Raw genomic sequence first — 18296 nt, 5'->3', positions numbered from 1 at the left:
CATCTTGTGCAGATGGTGCCTACAAAGCTAATCGGTGCCGCCTACCAGAGCGCAGCAGTATTTCTCAAGATTTTCCGGATCCAGTCTGACACTTTGGGAATATTTTAAGCTAAGGAATCTATGGCTAGAATCTTCTATCAGATGCACCTCCTTTTGTGTCTATTTCTAAAAGGAGGAAGTCATTAACATTCTAGTCTGGAAAAGCGGGCGGTGACCATACGAAATTGCATTTTTTGCTTCTGGCTGCTCCTGTTTCAGTTGTAGATTTGTGTGTACTGATGAAGTTGATTCCAACATCACATGGTTCTAGCGTGGGCTATGGGCCCGCAGACATGTATTCCAGATTAGGTATTGTTGCCTCTGGAGAGGGAGTTGTTTTCAACTGGTCTAGCACTGTAAGTACTGTCAGGGCTGTCTCAAAAACTACCTATTTTGTAGGGCTTTTTCAGTTTGACTATTTTACTGAGCTCTTTCTGTATGGCAATTTTCCACTGCATTCTGATTCTACTCAGAGATAATTTGGGAGCTGTTTTCAATTAGGTATTAAGAGGCCACTGAGCAATATATGGCAACTGTGGCCTTGGGGTTCTGTTATGATTGGAGTGAACAGAACCCCAGAGCTCTCAAGTGTTATTAGTTCATGGGACTGAGAAGTATATGGTATTGATGAAATCACAGAAAGTGATGACACACAAACTTTGTGATCTATGATAACATGAATAAAACAGACATAAATATTAAAGTATAAAGCAGCAAAGCAGCATTCTTATGGGTTCTAAGCAGTTTCTTACAATAACTGAAGCAGTGTGTGGAGAGGTCTGGAGTTTCTTCCGTTCCCATGCACTGCTGTGTACAGAGCAAAGCTGTGAAAATGGTTGCTTTTAGAGTTGAGATTCTAGCCCTGATTAGAATGTATGATATCTAGCCTGTTCCGAGTCAATGCTCAACAGAACCTCCAAATGTGAAATCTTTATTCTCAATAAGTGAGACTTGTGCTCTCTGATGAGCTCTGCTGTTAATTTATCCAAACTAGTGATGCCTTCACAACTGGTTTGGATTCAGGACCCTTTGAGGTTGAGCAAATAAAGGTTTGCTTCCAGCATTTGGAGCCTGTTGAGAGAAACAACATGAACACCGAGGACTGGTGGCCCAGAATCAACAAGTAGTATTTCAAGCAAATCAGTATTTTCTTGAGTGATTACATTGTCTTCAGAGGGGGGAATACCTGATAGGTGTGGTAAAAACATCATCAGCGGAGACAATACAATGTACTAAGTACACTGCATTGTCTCAGGGCCAAGGGCAGGCCCATGGGCTGTGTTCAAAAGATGTAAACATACATAGCAGTCCTCTGAATAGGGAAGTGTGTCATGCCTTAAGAAGGTTGTTAAATAAGTATCCTTGTCATGACGTTTGAAGATGTTCTAGGTCCAGAATTATTAACAAAGGGTACCAGTGTTTAGTAATAATTAACGTCTCCTGCAAATGAAACTTGAGGTTGTGAAACAGTAACGCAGAAGTATGCCTTTTAAACAGCTGTGGTACAAACTGAGTAGTGTTCCTAAATGGACAAATTCATTTCATCCAAAGACTAGAAATGGTTGAAATGAAGTGGTAGAGTATGGTACATAGATCTTTGACCTTTTTTCCTATTTACAGGGATTTTTAGTAGAATTCCTAACTTCACCCACTGAGACTTGCTATTCCAGAGGAACAGAAATTGCACCTCACTGACAAGGCCCTACAAGACTGAAATGTACTGAGGGTTTCCTATGTTCAAATTCAGAAGGAAAGCGGCCTTGCAGATCGGGCTGGAATGCCATTTTTGAGGCTGTACCATAGCTGGTGTTTACACACGATAGCCTCCTATTCTTTATTAGAGCACAGAATGGAGTGCTCCTTTTTAAGTCTGGGTGAATCCGATGAATTCAAGCATTTTCACCCATGATCTTATCGCTGTCTAAGAGAGTAACTGCATGTGCTAGGGGAGAACAAAACAATTTGCTGTGTTATTCCAGAGAAGTATGGTTAGCCAAAAAACACACAGCACAAAATGGTCCACTTTTTTACCACCTTAGGATGTGGAGAAAGGTAATCATCCTTTCATCAGATGGTTCTTACTACTGTGCACATGGGACACGTTGTAGAGGTTGTACACCTATATAATGCTGAATGGGTATTATCACTGTTCCTGCAGATTTGCAGAGGACTTTTGTAGGAAGCTGGCCTGGTGTGTGGTGAATACCTAAGGTACTAACAACCTTATACCAGGTATCCCCTATTAGTGAAATGTAGGCAGTGTCTAGATGTCAGGCTCTCTAAAGGAAGCTGTGAATGAGCAGCCAAGAATTATCTAGGAGACATGCAAAGCTCATGCAATACCACTGTAGCCACACAGCACATGAAAGAATACACCCAGTGTTACAAAAATAAAGGAACTTTATTATGGTAACACAACACCAAAATGACTATAGAGGCAATATTCCCTTAGGAGGTAAGTAATACACAAGTTATATACACTAGTTGTCAGAAATAGGCGTTACAATAGTTAGAAAACAGTGCAAATAGTGTAAAACACAATAGAGAATAGTGGACCTAGGGGGAGCACAAACCATATACTGAAAGAAATGGAATGCGAGAATGTCATCCCCACCCAGGTAAGTGAAGTGTGCAGAGGGGCGCTGGGGGTACCAGGAAAACTCAAAGGTAAGTACCACAACACCCCCCAGCAACCAGGAAAGCGGGATTAAATTACTAGAATTTCCCCATAACACACACTTAGAAGAAGAGAATTGCATAACCCAGAGCTGACTGCAAGAAACCAATGGTGGATTCCTGAAGAGGAAGACCTGCAGAAAGAGAGGGCCAAGTCCAGAAGACAGCAGAGTTCAATGGGGGCAGAAGCCCCTACCCACCGAGCTGAGGATTGCAGGAGTTGGTCGATGGTGCATAAGGAAAGTCAGCACTGCATCTCTGGAGACGGATTCGAGTTCCTTGAGGATTCAGGTGATGTCCCACCTCAGAAGGAAGATTGCAGTCAGGTTTGCGTGTCTGGATTCCACCAACAAGCCTTGGCACAGGCAAAACTCGCAGTTGGCGGAAAGTGGTGCTGCCGGGGACCAGAAAGGCCCAGGACTCAAATCAGGAGGGGGTAATCAGATGGGGCCCTCAGTGTCGCAGAGAGACCACAGAAGCCCAGGCAGCACACACAGGAGTCCCACATGACGGGGACACAGAAGGTGCAAACTGAGCCCACGCAGTACTACGAAAAGAAGTTCCACGCCGCAGGAGAGTCACTCAGGGAGCTGTGCGTCACAGGAAGGAGTGCTGGGGGCTGGAGCTACACGAAGACTGAAGAACTCTTGGAAGAAGTGACAACAAGCCTTGGAAGCTGCAAGGGATGTGGTGCATGGGGGTACTGTCCTGCGTGGGAAGGCAGGAGCTTACCTCCACCCAAGTTGGACACCTGGTAGAGAGGACCGTCTGGACCATTTTCGACCAGCACCTGTGTTGCCGGATCAATGCAGCTCAGAAGGAGAAGGGTGCCACACAGCCGGTCATCGTTGTTGTTGGTGCCTGCAGATTCAGGGGAGTGACTCCTTCACTTCAAGGGAGATTCCTACTTCTTTCCTGTGCATACTGAAGACGGGCTGTCCTCAGAAGATGCACAACCGGGGAAATGTTGTAAAAGCTGGAAGGCATTGGAGAAACAATGTTGCAGGCGAAGTCTTCATCTTTGTTGCAGACTGTCGGGTCCTGGAGAGTCCAGATGCAGTTTCTTTGGTCAGAAGTCAAAGAAAGGGATGCAAAGGAATCCTGTTGGAATCTTGCAAGCCAGATCTGAGGAACCACCCAAAGGAGAGACCCTGAACAGCCCTGAAAGGGGGATTGATCACCTAGCTGGGTGACCACATATCAGGAGGGGGCTCTGACAACATCTGCCTGGCCTGGCCACTCAGATGCTCCCAGAGATCCCTGCCAACCTTGGATTCAAGATGGCAGAACGCAGGGACCCTCTGGAGGAGCTCTGGGCACCACCCCTGGGGTGGCGATGGACAGGGGAGTGGTCACTCCCATTTCCATTGTCCAGTTTTGCACCAGAGCAGGGACTGGTGGTCCCTCAACTGGTGTAGACTGGTTTATGCACAGAGGGCACCAAATGCGCCCTTCAAAGCATACCAGTGGATTAGGGAGGCTGCCCTCCCATGCCATGTAACTCCTATTTCCAAAAGGAGAGGGTGTAACACCCCTCTCCAAAAGGAAATCCTTTTTTCTGCCTTCCTGAGCTTGAGCTGCTCAATCAACAGGAGGGCAGAAACCTGTCTGTGAGATGGCAGCATCTGCGGCTGCCTGAAAACCTCAGGAGTCTGTGGAAGCAATGCTGGGGGTCTTCAAAGGAGCCCTAGAGTGCATGGAATCATACAACCAATACTTGGAAAAGTATTGGGGTATGATTCTAACATGTTTGATACCAAACATGCATAGTTTTGGAGTTACCATTATGTAGCTGGACATAGGTAGTTACCTATGTCCAATATATGCGTAAAATGGTGTCTCCACACTCACAATGTCCAGTAAAGTGGTTCTGGAGCTTTTATGGGGCACCTCTGCTAGTGCAGGAGTACCCTCACACACAGGTACCTGCACACTGCCCTCTGAGCTGAGTGGGCCTATCCTAGGGGTGACTCATAGTGACCTGGTGCAGGGACCTATAGTGAAAACAGGTGCATGCACCCGGTTCACGCAGTCTGTGATGGCAGTCCTGCCAAGCCCTTTGCATGGGCTCCCTATGGGTGGCAGAATAATTTCTGAAGCCCATAGGGATCCCCTGGAACCCCAATGCCCTGGGTACCTAGGTACCATGTACTAGGGGCTTACATGGGGGTATCAGTATGCCAACTGTGGGATGAAATACAGAGTTTTGGGAGAGAGAGAGCATAATCACTGGGGTCCTGGTTAGCAGGATCCCAGTGAACACAGTCAAACACACTGACATCAGGCAGAAAAAAGGGGGTAACCATGCCAAGAAGGAGTGTACTTTCCTGCAACTTTATACTATTCCTATCTCTCTCTCACGTGCAATGGGGAGTACAGCACCTGCAAAACACCGGACTTTAGAGCTACTTCCAATGCAGATAGTATCAACAGAAAATGCACCAGTAAATAGGGAGATTTCTGTTAAAGTAAATTGTATGATTATTTAGTGATGCTTTCCTTTCAGCTTTCCAGAAAACAGCATGCCACTAAGTACAGGGCTGTGCATCTGGGTGGCAATTCCAAAGAGAGAAGTGATAAGTGTTGACTTCACCAATTACCACACAAGAACCTTAGACTCATTCTCAGTCACTGAAGTGAAGGACATCTCATTTCTTTGAAAGACAGAACGTGATGCACATTTAGCAAGAGGTATAGCTAGATTCTCAGACATAGATACCTTTGTACACCTTGTCACAGAACAAGTTCCTTGTTTCAGTCAATCCTACTCACCTTTCTGCACCTTGTCACACAAGAGATACACCTCATCACCACCTGAGCACTGCCCCATGTTTTTATTAAGCCGGTAAATCTTCAGTTCTGAAGTGTTGGTGGATTCTGTGAAAGACGGGGGGGGGCAATAAGATAGAAAAAGTAGGTTATGAGATATAGGATTGATTTACACAACCGGCTTTGCTCAAACTTTGGTTCACATCCATTTAATGATGTTGTCTGTCATTTCATGTGTGGCAATTTCTTACTAGTGCACACAGAATGAAGGTCGGAATCACAGTATGAGGGCACTACAACATAAATCAGAAACCAAAGGGTTGTCTAACGAAGCAGGTCACTGGAATCCTAACTTTTTACAGTTAACTGGATTACAATGGGCACACTCACTGCAAATTGTCAAGAGTGGTGATTAAAGTCAAACATCAGGAAATTACCATCATCCATGGCGGTGACCACAGAGGCACCAATAAAGTACTAACCTTTGCCTACGTCTGAATAAAGAACAAGGACTGTCCATTTTTTATTCTAAGCTTAAGGATCCTCTTCAAGTATCCACTATTGGTCGTCTTTCTAAGGGTCGATGAAGGAAGACATTGAACTGGAAATTAAATTTCAATCTAACACCCATAGTTAATCAATTCTAGCAGACCACATTTAAAATTAAAATTGTGAAACATTCAGCCTCTCACCCTTATAGGTGACTCCTTTCAAGTAAAATCCCATTTTAAATGGCAGAGAAAAATATTCTTCCATTCCTCCTCTCTCTCTCTAGAATGTGCCCTTTTGCTATAGGGTCTGAGAGAAGCTTGCACAGTCCAATTTCAAAGTTATGGGAGATACTGGAGTTTCCAAGTATCAGCCATGTTGTGCTCATGAACACACATCTACTGGTTTTGGAGGAAGACTGATTGTTTGAACGGTACACTAAGTTGTAAGTATATGGATACTACAAAGCTCCATAAAATTAGTGGGTACATTGTAAATACCTTTATTTATGAGGGGTTGCTTGAGATCACTTAAAAACTACTCTCTCGGGATATAAAACCAGGAAACTTCCACACTTTAACTACACACTTTGATATTCTCTATGTTGCAATTAATGGCCTGCTTTATTCAGCAGTACATACCATTTTGCAGATTCCATACAATAACAAAATACATGACACATCAGACATCTTACTCTTGTCGTAAATGGGATCTGACAAGACTGGCTCCAGTTGGTGCGTCTGTCCTTTGTGGTCCTGGTAGGAGGCCTGAAAGCACAGCCGTACAACATTCATATCCACCTCCTCTTGGTTCTTCCAATGGCCAGCTGAGGAAGAGAATGACAAGAATAAATAGTTTCATTAATCTGCAATAAAATGGATAGAAAGTAATGTGAATTTGGAGGACGAAGGGGGCATTTCAACTAGAAAGACTGTAAGCAGCCTAATTAAAGAAAATGACTACAGGAAAATAAAAGAAAATACCCTTGCTGGTGGTAAATCCAACAAAACACCACATATGTTTGTTCCTTTTCAACTCTGTATCCATTTAGAATACGTATAATAGAAAATATTGTCATGGTTTACATGCACAAAGACAAGCCACCTGAAGACTTTACACCATAATAAATACATAAGCAAGTATTGCAGACATTGCAGTAAGGGGACATAACACTAGGGAATGTTTTGTAAATGTTTTTTTTCAGCAGATAGCTATATAAGTTCAAAAAGCTACATGTACACCCATATTCTTTCCGAAGTATACAATTACCTAGCTGTATACAAACACTAACAACTTACTTAACTACAAGTATGGCCAATATTGCGTAACATTCATTAGTCTCTTTAAATCAATTATTTAATGAAAATGACTTCAGATCCATGAAATAGGTTGCTAAATCCCAGCTATGACGAAGCTCAGGTGATTGGCAGGTTACAACCAGCGAGGAAAAATACAAAATGAAAAATATAGAAGGGCAAATTATATTGTGTATTGAATTCAGATTTTTTTTTTATATCACCCCACTAGAACCACTGAAGTGTTTTACACACACAGCGTGGCATGTATCATGCCATTTACTCAGTACAAACAGGGTGCAGCTGCCTGGCAAGCAGAGGCTACAAATGTTCTCTGTGCACCATACCTTGCTTTTTTGGGCTTCTTAATTATCCAGAGTGACTTTAAAGTCTGCCTCATTCAGCCCACTTGAATTTGCAAACCATTGCAAGAATTACTGATTCAAACAGACACTTTTACTCACGCTGCATATCTCTGAGAGAAGGTAAATGTGTACAGCTTTCTCCACACAGGGACCTGTGAACATTTTTATAATAGCTTTTGCCGAACAGCCAGCGCTTGGTAACGTTGGTAGATGTCTCACCCAACAAGGAATAGATTTCTGCCTTTTATGTTTGGCCTCTTGAGTTATGTGGCCATCGGTGTTTTTTTCTTTTTGGTCACGGGACGGGTACCACCGGTGTTATTTGCCACTTTGCCTGTTCAATATCTGCACAGAGCCTCTACACTAGTTACTTCAATTGGATAACAGAATACATCCCACATACATTAATGACACAAATTATATTTAAACTGACGGGAAAGACTACAACAGATCTGCTGCAATATCAAAACATTTGCTGTAGACTATGTGTATGGATTTAAGAAAATTGTCTCAGTCTAAATGGTTAAAAAACAAAGCTGCAATTCTGTATTTGCACACAAACGTTATCGGATATCAAAATACATTACCCTCTATGAACAGTAGAAAAATTAAAGGTTTACACTTAACGAAGCTGAAACGTTTGTAAGAGATGTAATACACGTAACTGTATTGACAATATATGTTTGATGCGAAAACCTATTGTTCATGGCACACACAGATCAAGTGGACTCGTTATTGTTAGAAACTGGATTACTGGTTGACTAAGGTGTAAGCCCTGATCAAGCAACAACCACAATCCTAGTCAGGGTAAGGTACTAGCATTAGTGCACCCCTTCAAACAGTAAAACTGTGACAACATCATACAAAAAGATCCCACACCAGGTTAAAAAAAGAAAGAGCTTCATTTAATAAATAAAACAAGACCTAAACAAAAATATTCCCATCATTAGATCCTGAAATATGCAGTTTTAAAGATTTAGATAAAAATACCACATAAAAGCATAAAGCGCCACTTGCAGTTATCTAGTCGCAACAGACTGGGACAAGGTCACACGTTCAGGCCAACTGCGATGGAGTGGGGGCCAGATACAGGGACCCACTTGCGACCACTCAACACAGAATCTTAAATCCTGGTGTGCAGTCTGCACAGCATTGATTTGCGAGGCTTCGTGTCATTGGTTCCGAGAAGTTGCGCGGAGGGGCTTGGCTTCGTTTTGCACCAGTCCAGGGGAGCTGTCAGCGAAGCTTTGCGGTACTTGGTGTCTCTTTGCATCAGTCCTGGGGAGCTGTGCATCGAAGCTTTGCGATACTTGGTGTCTCTTTGCTTCAGTACCGGGAAGCTGTGGAGCAAGGCTTTGCAGGGCTTGGCATCACTGTGCACCAGTTCTGATGAGCTGGCAGCTGTGATGCGAGGCTTTGCAGGGTTCTGCACCATTCTGCATTGAATCAGGTGTGGCTGACAGCTATGCACTGAGGCTCTGTGGCGCTTCACGTTGCTTTGCAACACTTCTGATGAGGACCACAGCAGGGCTTGACAGAAGCACTTTCAGGCCCATTTCCAAGGGTCTAGGACTGGGGTGGCACCACTTGGGAGGGCAGCACTTACAGATGACAGAGTTCAACGTATATGTCTAACCTTTTAATTATACTGCACCCTGCCCTCACATGCACTTTAGCACTGGTTCACAGTAATAAAGTGCTCAGAGTCCTAAGGACATCAACAACAAAGTGGGCAAACACAGGAGGTCTGAAGGTACAAAGGTAGGGGAAACCATGCCAAGGATGCTAGGTCTAACTGTTATAAATTGGTTCAACAAAACAATTAAGGAATAATTAGGACTAAGAAGGCCTTTTATTTGACTATCAAATCTGAGATCTCTTGCAGCATGAAGAAGGAAAATGTTACTTACACTGTAAGCATCTGTATGAGGCATGTAGTGCTGTAGATTCACATAATGTGCATACTTCTGCCATCTAGTGTTGGGTCCAGATGTGTGCAAGTTGTTTTTCTTTGAAGAAATCTTCTTGAGTCATGAGGTAGCGTGACTCCATCTGTTGCTGGTAATGCGCTTAGTCATACTCCATTGTTAAACTGTTTTCTGTACAGCAGGTAAGGATGGAGCTGCAGCAAAGCGATACAGGAGAGAGAAAAAAGATGACAATGCAAGAGAAGTAAGACGGAAAGATAACTGCAATAGCCATAGGCCTCCGGGGAGGAGGATAGGCGCCTGTGAATATCAGCACTACATGCCTGGAACAGATGCCTAGAGGGTAAATAACATTTTCTATTCGAGGCATGCGTGGCTGTAGATAAACCTGGTGTGCATATACTGTAAAGCAGTCCTCCCATATGTGGTGGCTAGCCTGTGGGTTTGCTGAAGACTGAAAGAGGTTGAAGAGTACAGCTTGACCAACGTTAGCGTGCTAGTACTTCCAAACAATACTGCTTAGTGAAAGTCTGTGGTGTAGACAAATTGGCTGTGTTATAAATGTCAGCTATGGGGAGGTTTTCGAAAAAAGCCATAATGGTCCCTTTTTTTCTAGTATATTGGGATCTTGGAGGAACAATCAAAACTCTTAGCTTTTGCATTAAGTGTCTCAATACATTTAACAATTCCCCTGGCAACACCTAACTTTGATAAGACTTTCCCTTTATGTGGTTTGGAAAAGACAACAAAGAGTTGTTTAGTCTTTTGAAAGGGTTTTGTCCTATCCACAAAACACATTAAGGTTCACTTAACATCTAAGGTTTGAAGGGCTTGTTCTGCAACTGAGTCAGGTTGAGGAAAGTAAACTGGGAGTTCAATAGATTGATTAAGGTGGAATAGAGACATCATCTTAGGACAAAATGTACGTTTAGTGCGAAGACAACCCTATCTCTATGAACCTGAAAGAAGGGTTCTTCCAATGTTAAAGCTTAGAGTTCAATTACACGCCTGAGTGGGGTGATAGCCACAAGAAATGCCACCTTTGAAGATAGCAACTGAAGGTGGGATGAATGAAGGGGCTCAAATGGAGGACGATAAGTCTTGTAAGGATGCTATTGAGATTCCACAGCAGTGGACCCATGGAGGAATGACCCCTTGAGGCCCTCTACAAAGTTTTAAAGACTTGAATCTTAAAGAAGGACATGTAACCTACTTTAAAGTTTAGCAGCCACATCAGCTAAATGCAGTCAGATGGAGGTGAAATCTAGCCAACAACTCTGTAGGTAAAGTAGGTAGCAGACGATGTCTTAGACTTTAGCTGCTAAATGGTCAGTGTGTATTGAGGGGTAGCAACAGAAATACTCTCTCCATTTGCAGCATATCAGTCATGGGCAGTAGGCCTACGTGCCTCCTTGAGGAAGAACCTGCCTTCTTCAGGAAGAACCTCAAGACGTGGCTCTTCGGAGGAGGCCCCTCTCCCCCTTCCCCCAGCGCCTTGAGACCCCCACAGGTGAGTAGCCATGCTTTACAAATACTGATTGGTTGATTGAGTTTATTTATGCATTCAGGAGATAGGTTAAGGTAGCCAAGGACTTCAGGAGCCAGATTGCAATATTGAGACTCCTGGGGTCGGGGTGCCCGGTTTCTTCATGCTTGAGCATGGGAAGGTCTGGCCTATTGGGGAGCCCAAAGTTGAGCCTCTTGTGCAGAACCACTGAAAGCTCGATAGGAGTGGTGAACCATGGCTGTCTGGTGGGGGCCACTAAGATGAGGGTGAGAGAGGTTTGCTGAATCCTCAGAACCACAAATGGTAGGAACGGGGAGGAAGAAAGGATAGGCAAATATCCCTGCCCAGTTCATCAATAAAGCATTGCCCATGGATTGTGGGTGTGGGAATCTACAGGTGAAGTTTGAGCATTTTGTTTTTTTCCCCGTGAAGAGGTCCACTTCAGGAAACCCCCATTGTCAGATGTTTGGCAGGAGGATTGGCAGGTGGAGTTCCAACTCGTAGACTTGTTGCCGCATTCAGCTGAGGAGGTCGGCAAATGTGTTGTTCTCTACTGGCAAGTACTCCAACAGCAGATGGATCTTGTGGTAGAGAGCCCACCTCCTGATGGCCTGGACTAGCAGAGAAAGCTGGGGAGAGCCAAGGCCTATCTGTTTCTGTAGGTCATGCATGGCTCTTATGTTGCCCATGTGGATGAAATCTTCCTTGGTCACCAGGTGGGGAAGGAAGGCCTCCAGTATTAGATGGATGACTAACAGCTCTAAATAGCTGATGTGGAGACTACACTGACTGGGATTCCACTGGTCTTGAACAGTTCGGTTCTGTAGATGTGCACTGCAACCTGTGAGAGATGTGTCAGTTGTAATGGTAATCTGTGGAACTGGGTTGAGAAAAGGCTGCCCATGCAACAGATTGTTGGTGTTCCACCACTGCAGAACCTCTGTCCAAGACCACTGATACATTAAGCATTCCTGAAATGGGAACATGTGTAATCTGAAGTGGGGAACCAAAGCAATGCTGGAAGCTATAATGCCAAGAAGATGCATGACCATCTGGACTGTGACCTGTTGATCAGGCTGAAAAAGAGGGATCGGCACACAGAAGAACTAGACACTTGAGGGCTGGGAAACACCTTGCCCACTTCTGCATTAAATTGCCCCTAAAAAGGGTTTGGAGGTTGCACTTTACAGTGTTGATGGTAAACCTCAGATCTGTTGATCCCCAAACTCAGAGTGTAGTGACCCTTGGTGTGTAAAGAAGGGGGTCAGCAGGGAGATGAGGTGGGGAGTATGGGTTTGTAGCCGGGGAGAAGGTATGGAGGGGACAAGTGGCTGAGGCTGTGGAAGAGGGCTGGTAGCCTTGTTGTATCGCGTCCTCTGCTTCGGTGGTGGAGGTTCTAGAGCCTCCTCGAAGTTGGGCAGTCTTCTTGATGTCTGCATGGAGGGCACTGGTAGCGGGGCGGGGATCCGTCCCGTGTGGGGATCATGATGTACCGGCGGGGATGCAAAGTTCATCCTGAAACTTCTGGAGGACAGATTCTGGACAGCAGGTGGAAGACATTGGTTTTGGCGCCAAGGGCTTCGGTGTTGGCACACGAGTCGCCAGCGCCAAGCGGACATTCAGAGTCAAAGGCTTCTGCTCCGAAGGGCTTTTGGTTAGGATTTCCTTTGGTGCTGAGCCATGGCTGAGCGCGAGGTCCGAAGTGGCATATGCTCAGTGCCAATTATGGCCCAATGGCAGTGGCAGCCTGGAAGCCTGTCTCTGAGCCTTAGGCGCAGCTGTTTGGCCCTTGGGAGGGGCTTGTTTGGAGTGTGAGCAGTGTCAAGGTGGTAGTGGAGAGGGACTGCACGTATTCAGAACTAGTTGGGTGGGCTAGAGGGCTTTGAACCCCATGTCGGAGATGGAGCTGGAACCTGGCTTGGGTGGGAAGGCCTTCATCTCGGCTGCTGGTGGCTCCAGCTAATGTTCCGCCTCGAGGTCCTCGGCGCCAAAGAGGTCTTGGGTGTTGTCTCAAGGCTAGATAGTCTCGAAAAGTCTTCTTCAACCGGAAGGAGCGGCAAGCGTTGCAGGAGTTTTTGCAGTGCTCAGCCAAGAGACCGAGGTTCCAAACCTGTTGTAGATCGCCCCAGCAGTATTTTGCACAACACAAAGGACAGTACTACAAAGGCGTATGTTACATCACAGGCAGGGCATGGAAATGACTGAGCAAAAAAGACAGGGAAGGCCTCGAAGGGCTATAACCCTCTGAAGCTCGAAGTCAGACCGATGCCCGTTCGATCGAAGATGCCTGCGTTAAGGCAATGCAGGAAATGGAAACCAAGATAGAAAAACCATATCAATGGAAGGAAGAGGACTCAAAGAGAACACTGCAACAGAGTTGATCTGGAGCTCTGTAACACATGTCTGAAACGGACAGAGAAAATGAAACAATCTAACAATGGAGCCAATGACCATGTGCATGACCAGCAGGAGGTGGACTCACACTACCTTGTGACTCCAGAAGAATTCTTCAAAGAAAAACAACTTGCACACATCCGGACCCAACACTAGATGGCAGGAGTATGCACAGGGGATTTACAGTCACACATACCTCGAACATAAAGTTTATTAATCCAAGTTTTTAAGCAGACATGAACAAAAGAAAATATATATTTAAATTAAGTAAAAGGATCACAAAATTGACAATGTGAAAAGAAAATGAAAGGCTAATGTTAAATACATCAACAGCTACCAATAACATTAAAAATGTTGTCCTAAACATGGCAAAAAGCTCAAGCAAGACAATAGCTTAAACAAATTATTTCCATCAAGTCAACAACCTGTTCATGAAAGGGGAATGAACGTGAAGCATTTCCTAATTGAGACTGAGAGAGGTGTGAATTAAATTGCAATAATTTTCATAATATAACAAAAGGGATGCAATTTTCACTCACATGCTCTGAGAGCAACCAGAATCAAACTCTGCTACAATGGTGATAGCAGTTTTGTTATTTAAATCATCTGCTGCTCCTTTAGGTTCTATTATTTGAATAAAACTGCTATTAAATTAAAATTTTAATGCCAAGAATATAAGTACAACAACAGAATAGGAAACACTTTATCACCTCTGGGTAAACTTTTTCTGTAACAATGTCATTTTTAAATGAAAATGAGGTTCTGAGTTGCAGAATGTATCAGACCTTTAAGGAAAGGAGAACACAAATATAATACCCTCACAAAATGAGACATTGAATTAATATGTTGTGCACTATATCATCAAAAGATTAAATGTGTTGTTTATAAAGAGAAGAATGGATGGACCATTGTTGTACATACACGAAAGAATGCTTCCGAGGTCTAGTGTTTTGTGAGGTAGAGAATGAAGGCCCTGCTATCCCTGTGCTGCTGCATTGCTCTTGCTCCGGTTTTCTCCTTGCATTTCCCACTGTTTTCGAGTGCCTTCTCCTTGCTCTTCCCTCGTTCTCACTACTTTCTCCTAGCTTTTTCCCTCTGTTTTTGTGTGTGCCCTCTCCTTGCTTTTCCCTTATTTTCACTGCTGTCTCCTTGCTTTTTTACCTGTTTTTGTGTGCCTTCTCTTTGCTTTTCCCTCATTTTTTATTGCTTTCTCCTTGCTTTTTACCCCTTTTTGTGCTTTCTTGTGGCTTTTCCCTCATTTTTCACTGTTTTCCCCTTACATTTCCCCCACTCTTTGTGTGCCTTCTCCTTGCTTTTCCCTCGTTTTCACTGCCTTCTCCTAGCTTTTCCCTCATATGCCCTGCTTTTTCTGCGACCTGCAAGCGCCTGGATATCCTGTTGGGTGATTAGTTGCGCTTTACAAATTCTGACTGATTGTTTGAAATTACAAAGAAAGGTAGGATAGGCAATTCTTTTCAGCCCATTTAATTCTGGATGGCTAGCACTAAGAATATTGACACTGACATTAAAAGATCGTTTTGAACACATATTACTACCGGAACCAAACTGAAATGACTTGTGGGACAGTTATTGTTGCAAGATTCACACTGTACACCACAGAGGACTCAGGCTGATGATAAAACATTTTATTTTCACAGAAATGGCTAAAGGTTCACTTAATAATATTCTTTTAATTTAAAGGTCATAGTCACATTTAATTTTGTGTTTAAAAAGCCATTAACATGCAAATAACACAGAAACACTAAGAATATGAATACATATTGCAAATAACTATCAATATCTGTAATAAAGAATACAATATTAAAACCTTAAAAGACAATCAAAACAATGGATTGATTCAGCCCACACCTGACACCAATAAACTACACAAAGTCAAAGTGCATAAAGCTTCTTTCCCTATTCAGGAGTCAATGTTAAACTCTAAAGAGCATTTTGTCTATTCCCAATTTTCAAAGACTTTCATGTAAGCTTTTCAAAAGCAAATACACTATCTGCACAGAAAAAACACACCGTTTCCCCAACTGTCTTAAACTCATAGGAAACAACATAACTAAGGTACAAAAAACAGGAGTGATATTTTTTTCAATGGAAATACAATCAAATCTGCAAGTCGCAGACAAGATAATTATAACTGATACCATTCTAATGCGTTGTTATGATGCTAAAGGGAATACACTTATGGGTCATGTAGGGGGTTACATACTCCTTAAGCAAGGGTTGTATTAATAAGTAATTTGGCCCTGTGGTGGTTTTCGATGCCAACTAAAAAAACGTAAAGCCACTTGTTTTCCCAATATGATGGCTTCAAGACTTGATGCTTCCCTTTCATTATATTTTCTAGGTGAAGCTACACATAGGTCAAGTCGCAATTTCTTAAATCTGATTAAACTTGTCTGAACCATAGTAGTCCAGGGGCCGTATCACACATATGACGCATTTTTTATGTTTGCAAAAGGTGCGCTTTTTAAAAGGTGTTGCTGGTGCAAACAAGGAGAATGTGACATATGAGCATGAATGTACTACCCCCAGGGCAGACACGAACTTGTGCTGCCTCAGGGCAGCGCATTCATGTGAAAAACATAGCGGCTGCTTTAAAGCTGCTGCGTTTTTGACTGTGCAGTGCAGTCGGCAACCCGTCTGCACTTTTCAGGGGGATTAGAGATCCTCTTGCAGACAGGTATAGTGAGTGACTGCACCCACCTGCAAGGGGATGTCTGGGGGGTCCATGAGAACCCCTTTCCCTCCACCACAGGGCTTCCATCAGGGGGCGTATTGAATGTGGCGTCCCGTTAGTGCACCTCCTGACAGCTTTGTTGCACCTGTGTCAATAATTCAGCACGGGCACAGAGGCAAAAGGATTCCCTCATTTGCATGGGGCCACGCCCCCATGTGAGCGAGAGAACACCCTCTTGTGACAGAACTGGTGCTATATGCACACCAGCGCTATCGGTATTACAGAAGGGGCCTCACAAGCAGTAGCAGCCCCTTCTGTAATACCAAAGTGCCCCGAGGGCGCGCAAAGCAGGCATACATGCCCCCCCGGGGCACTGCTGTAATATGGCCCCAGATGTTCCACTAAATGACAGAGTTGGCACCATATGAAGATTAAAGACCTCTTCCTTCGAATTCCACAGTCTCACACAAAATAGAATGGGATTAGTGCCACCACCATTCCAATATTATAAACGGCTAGTTCGATTATCATATAGACAACTGGAGCACCCTGTCCACATTGAAGGTGGCTCCTCAAAATTCTAATTTGAGAATTAACCAGGTGGGTGCAATTTGCATGTCCCAGAGCACAGCACCTAGAGTGGCATCAGCTACACATTTAGCTGGACAGTCACACATCATTTTGGAAACAGAATAGCCCCCAAAGTGTGACTTAGTATTTCAAGATGTTACACATGTTTCGAAACAAGGTCAAGCTCGTTTTTCCAAGTGGAGATTCACTAAACCCATAATAGAGACCCTGATACTTAAATAGAAAATAAAGTAATGAGTTACATAGCACATACTCTAAAAGAATAAGTGTATTTTGGACCCATAATCATAGTTCTGGTGTTTGATTAATTGCTGGCTAACAATTTTTACTTGCAATTCTTCGAGAATATGTTTAGTACCGCATACAGCACACTTTCAGTTTGAGTGAAGGTCCAAGTTGGAAGAGATTTTATCAGAGAGGTCGTATACAAATATATCAGAAACAATAAGGGTAAGAGGGCATCCCTAATGTACACAAGCTTCAAAATGTGATCAAATCCGAACCCTACAAAACAGCTGCTATAAATGCCTGCCATCAACTGCACCAAAGGCTCACCCATCACAATCTTTGGACAAGATATCCAGAAAGACTATTGTTGATAGAGTTAAAAGGAGCGATGAAATTCACAACTGCTAAAAATAGTTGACATTTATTTAACTATATATTTGATCTAGGTTAAATATAGTCCTAAATTCAGTTTGAAAGTACCATCCCCTCCTCAAATCCTTCTTTAACAGGGGTAAATATTTCCCTTTCATCAAGGAACCCATGGATGTGAGATAAAAGTACCTTTAAGAGTACTTTTTGCCATCATATCCGTTAAAGAAATTGGGCAACCTTTCATAGGAAGACGTAGGTCACCTTTCTTAAAGATCAGGATCAATCTCTGCTCCTTGCTTGTGACCTCCCCTGTGCTTAGGATGGCACTAAAACTTGTGCATGATGCAAGGATCCAACATTCCTCTTTGCAAACTATTTTATTTTGACAGAAATCACTTAAACATTTATCGCAGAACATATAAATATGTATGTCTTAGAAGTGAAACATACATTTTGTTTTTATTTGAATAGTAATAATTTATTCTACAGTGAATGCTAACTGATACTGTTATTTGTTCTTTCCACTACAAATAGAGAGATCAGTCCTAACGCACTGTGAAATGAATTGACAATATATGTACTTTCATACTAAAGTGATTGGTCACGGAGTATGGAGAGAAACTGAAAAGCCAATAAGATTAATAAACAATTGAGAACACTTTTTTAGAACAAAGAAGACGAATCATTTTTCAATTTGGGATTTATTATTGACAAGTAGGAGAACTATGGCAGTCATGACGAACTGGGTTTCTTTCCAACCAGCGCATTGTGCCCTGATACAGAACGCCATGTTCACAATGCTTGTTTGGATAAACAACTATTACCCAGTGAGAGTTGGAAGTAACGGATGGAGAGCCCTGGGAATTTCCCCACGGTGAGAGCTTGCTTCCCTTACTTTTCAGACAGATATCCATCAGTGTGGTTTTGTGTAGAACAGTCCCCCGCAGA

General features: G+C 43.4%; 1 protein-coding gene across 2 annotated transcripts in view; it reads right to left on the bottom strand.

Moving 5' to 3' along the window:
• Positions 1-18296, bottom strand: part of RELB (RELB proto-oncogene, NF-kB subunit) — a 319238-nt gene that overhangs the window by 76774 nt on the left and 224168 nt on the right. For both annotated transcript variants that reach the window (XM_069207723.1, XM_069207724.1), the window contains exons 5-6: positions 6668-6799; positions 5488-5592 (exon numbers count right to left, since the gene is read on the bottom strand). In XM_069207723.1, the coding sequence (XP_069063824.1) occupies positions 5488-5592; positions 6668-6799 (237 nt within the window). The remainder of the gene's footprint in view (positions 1-5487; positions 5593-6667; positions 6800-18296) is intronic.

The sequence above is a fragment of the Pleurodeles waltl genome, chromosome 9 (genome assembly GCF_031143425.1).
Source record: "Pleurodeles waltl isolate 20211129_DDA chromosome 9, aPleWal1.hap1.20221129, whole genome shotgun sequence".
NCBI lineage: Eukaryota > Metazoa > Chordata > Amphibia > Caudata > Salamandridae > Pleurodeles > Pleurodeles waltl.
This window is presented reverse-complemented; position numbering and strand designations above follow the sequence as displayed.